General features: G+C 39.7%; 2 protein-coding genes across 2 annotated transcripts in view; one reads left to right on the top strand and one right to left on the bottom strand.

The window, feature by feature from the left end:
- SARC_05589 (hypothetical protein) overlaps positions 1-364 on the bottom strand; it is a 4957-nt gene extending 4593 nt beyond the window's left edge. The window contains exon 1 of the mRNA XM_014300547.1: positions 122-364. Within this exon, the coding sequence (XP_014156022.1) occupies positions 122-278 (157 nt within the window). The 5' untranslated portion in view covers positions 279-364. The remainder of the gene's footprint in view (positions 1-121) is intronic.
- A 633-nt stretch (positions 365-997) lies between these two features.
- SARC_05588 (hypothetical protein) lies at positions 998-4031 on the top strand. The gene is made up of 3 exons (XM_014300546.1): positions 998-1121; positions 2315-2478; positions 3588-4031. The coding sequence occupies exons 1-3, from the start codon at positions 1083-1085 to the stop codon at positions 3949-3951; spliced, it is 567 nt and encodes a 188-aa protein (XP_014156021.1). The 5' UTR covers positions 998-1082; the 3' UTR covers positions 3952-4031.
- The last annotated feature ends 432 nt before the right edge of the window (positions 4032-4463 follow it).

Raw genomic sequence — 4463 nt, 5'->3', positions numbered from 1 at the left:
ATATAAATATATATCATATATATCAGAGTATAGATTAGTACCAGCGAAAGGAAAACTAATTATCAGCGGTAGGTCGGCGAACGCAAAACAATAAATCCCTTTTACGTTCCGATTGTCGCACCTAATTGATCTTCGAATGCCTCTGCGAATGTGTCACCCAGCCCATTGAGTGTCTCGTCGTCAAACATCTGATTTTCGGGATCTTTAGGTTCCTCCTCCTGAGACTTGTCGGCCGAGGGTGCTTTGCCCTTCATTTCTTCTTCGAGATTTATGGGCATCGTGATATGGATCGTACACTTAGGCGGTGATTAGCAGACAAATAGATAATTGTTAGTAGCAAGTATGAGAACCGGGCCAAAATGTTTGTCGAACTAGCATGCTGCTCGCAATCCACAGCAATATATTTTACCTGTTGGGGTGGAGCCGTGGAGCGCGGTGGAGGTGTCCCCCCAGTTTAAGGTGTCGCCGTATCTGGCATCTGCAGTCTACTCTGTACTGTCTGCAGGCTTGGACTCATGTTCTAACCTTACGATTCCTGAGTGCTCATACGCGCGTGTGAGTACACCTATTGAGAATAACCATTAGCTGATGTGAGAAAGATTCACTCCTTGGTTTATTTGATCATATATTGTTGGTTTACTTGTAATTATCAATGATTTTGTAGAGTTAAGATTAGATGAAAAAATGAAACAAAACATTCGTTTTGATTTGTATAAAGTCTCATTTATTTTGGATCACCAATTAAAGTATACAAATACTTGACATACTATCATATTGTTTCGAATAAGCGAATCAGTAAGCGAAGATATGCAGTGGTACTGCTTTCTGTACAAGAATATTTGTAGGAGGTCGTCACTTATACTCATTACTGTCACTGACAAATTGACACCCCCGTGACAAGGGGACCGCCGGTGACAGTTTGGTAGCCATGATGTCTGATGATTTTGTTTTACTGTTGGTTGAGGGTATGTGAGAAAATCAAATATGATGAAAGTTGCCCAGCGCCAACAGCAGTACAACACCGCCACCCACCATTTAGTAGAACCTCCCCACGAAGTTGACCCATCCCCACCCATTTCACCATGGCGCAACTGTACACTATGCTGCCTATCCTTGCCGGCGTAAGTGTCAGTACAAGTTTGTTTTCTGTTGTGTGTGTTTTACCATATCGAATCATTTGCTCGAGTGCAGTTTACGTTCCTATTTGCGTCGCGTAGCACCTGCAGTTCCTAGTCAGGTCATAGATCATGCACATTCATGTTTTGTAATGTACATGGTTTGTTCATGTAACTTCTTGAAATACTGGGTACTATGCTTGCAAAAGAAGCGCTTCGTATAAGGTTTCGTCGCATTCCTTTCACCTTCTGAGCAATATGCTTACCTTGTTGATGCTTGCTGATCACGAGGCAGCACCTCTTTCAAAATAACTGCTGGCTTCTCTCAAGCATTACGTCTGACGTGTCAATGTATTTATTCAACTGTCAAGAACACTATCTATTTTACGACCACGTTAACGATGTACAAATATCGAGTTCATGTGACGATATTACGATGACCACGAACGTGATCCAGTCTTTGCTTCTACTTTGGCCGCTTTTTTCGATAGACGGAATTCTGATCATCTTTAGTTCGGGGTCGCTTACACACAAGAATACATGGCTTATATTCTTCCTGTGTATCTGTTTGCGTGACATCGCGTCTGTCCAGTGCTGATCATAGGGTCATATACGCTCAGGGATATTTATATTTAACAATAGGATCTGTATGCACTGCAAATATGTATACGAAAGAAGCTAGATATTCCACTCTGTGACTAGTTGCTGTTGGTTCATCGATTTGTCACGTATATGTCTGTTCTAAACATTATATTCAGACTGCACGTTTTGCGTTGTCTCACGGATGTAAACTATAGTCGGTGTCCAGCCTCAACATATTCTGCTCCTTCGGAATCCTGCTTCACAATTCCCTTCTCCTGCCTGCAGTTGTTTATATTTGTTCTTTGTTTGGCAATTGTAACACACTTACGATGCATGCGGCTTCAGTTATTAAAAACGCTATGGGCGAACGCATTCGAATATTCGCATTTCTCAATCATTCTGTCCTGCGGTTATAGTTAGCTTTTGACTGTTTCCTTTTGATAAGTATGTTTCAATGTTAAACGGGAACGTTCAGAATCGCATTCGAATGAACCACACGGCCGATTTGTAATGTATTCATTTGTAGCGGATATCTGTTACCCACCCCCCTTGCCCTCGGTTGGTATGTAGACTCTGTAAACAACATTGACTCAGTTTTCAACGTTCAAACTTTGCAGATCCAATATTTGGATATGAAGGACCCCGACACAATCCTCTATCTACAAATTGGGTTCGGGTGCAGTGCCACGTTCTCGTTGATCATGATGTTCGTCATCTCACAGAAGATCGCTTCTATGAAATTTGACCCATCGGTCAAGGTTTCTGTTGAGGCGGCAGGACAGTAAGTAACCTTTTATGCATGTCACGATAACGTTGTCAGATCTTGCATCTATCCGGTTTATCTGTGCTCAGCTAGTGTGTTCAGTCTAGCTGTTAATCTGTTGACTTTTTGGTTTCCACTATGTTCTTACGATGGCGCAATGATAATTTATCGCAAATGTTATTCAATGAAACAGTGGTGTATTTATTCAGGGAAGCCATGGTTTGGTGGGTGTGGTTGTTGGATGTGTGCTAGCGATATATACTAATGACGGTGCCACCGAGTGTGATTGTATCGGTCCAATATATATATATATGTATTTACGTATATGTATATACAGATATATATATATATATATATATATGCGCGTATGCGTATGCGTATGTAAATGCATAGGCATATGCATATGTATTTATACACACACACACACATATATATGTATTAAATAACACACACACACACATATACACATACATATATATATATGTATATATGTATGTGTATATATATGTATATGTATATGTATATATAAAAATATACATATATATACAAGAATATATATATATATATATATGATTATATTTATATGCCTATGTATATGCAGATACAAATGCATCTATATTTATACACACACACACACAAACACATATATATATATATATACGCACGCACACACACACACACACACACATATATATATATATATATATATATATATATATATATATATATATATATATATACGATAAAGATGTACGCAATTTGTAGTACATATATATTCTCATTGAGGCTCAATTGATCATTAATTATAGCAGGGCTTCTTCAGAGTGTGCAGGGTATATATTCGTTATATGTTTCAGCTACACGTTTTGGTTGTTAGGATTATGTTCATCAGTATAAGAGGTTTCCACACCTTCGCACGTGCCGTTTATGACTATTCTTCTGAATTCTTTCCACCCCTGTTAGCGCTTGATGGCATGCTTTTAGCCTGGGGTGCTTGCCTGTTGTACGTGTGTTGGCGCACAGTAAGGCGTCAGTAATCTGGTGACATAGTCACACCTATTCATAGACCCTTTCCTGCTATTCAATTGCGGGCGCTAATGCACCGCCCACTCTCGCTGACCCTGCAGGGAGCCTCAGATGATGACTATACAAGAACATGACTACGCCGAGGTGGGGCGTATGCGCTCGCAGGTGCTGATTGCGTCGGGTGTGGTGTCGTTCCTTAACTACCAGTTCGACTATGTGCAGCCTTTGTTCATCCAGTGTGTGACGCAGTTGATTACGCTGTGCATGTCACCGCTGTTCCGTGTGCACATGTTGGGACAGGAAGCCGAAGGCGCTCTAGCACGCCCATGGAAGGAGAAAAACCCGCTCATGGACATGATGAACCCAACAACCACAGACGACACCACCGCCACCGCACCACCACCCCCAGCCGTGTCTGCGGCGGCGGCTCCTAAGAAGAAGGCTCGATCCAAGAAGATCGACTAACGCATTAAACAAAGATAACCGCAACTGATGTATGCCAGACCACACGGCCTGATGTATGGATCTGTTTTGTGCAAGACGAGACACTATACAGTATCACACACAATTGTAATTTAATATAAACGTGTGCCATTTTTATGACTGTAATATATTCATATACATGTATGAAGTCAACTGGTCTCTTGCCGATGTGATCTAAAGTATGACTATAAATTTGATCATGACCCGTTGGGAACTGAGAAGGGAAGTACACAGCTTTCTTGCATTATGAGATCATAAATTGAGTCAGATAAATTAATATTACGATTTTTCATACATACATATATATATATATATATATATATAACAAGTTCTTCTGGTAGAACTCACACACAGAATATATATATATATATATATATATACATACATATATACAATATATATACATCTATATATGTATATACACATACACACACACACACATACATATATATATATATATATATATATATACATACATACATACATATATATAT

The sequence above is a fragment of the Sphaeroforma arctica genome (assembly GCF_001186125.1).
Source record: "Sphaeroforma arctica JP610 unplaced genomic scaffold supercont1.362, whole genome shotgun sequence".
In the NCBI taxonomy this organism is placed as follows: Eukaryota; class Ichthyosporea; order Ichthyophonida; genus Sphaeroforma; species Sphaeroforma arctica.
The sequence above is the reverse complement of the archived record's forward strand: the minus strand, read 5'-3'. Positions and strand labels throughout refer to the sequence as shown.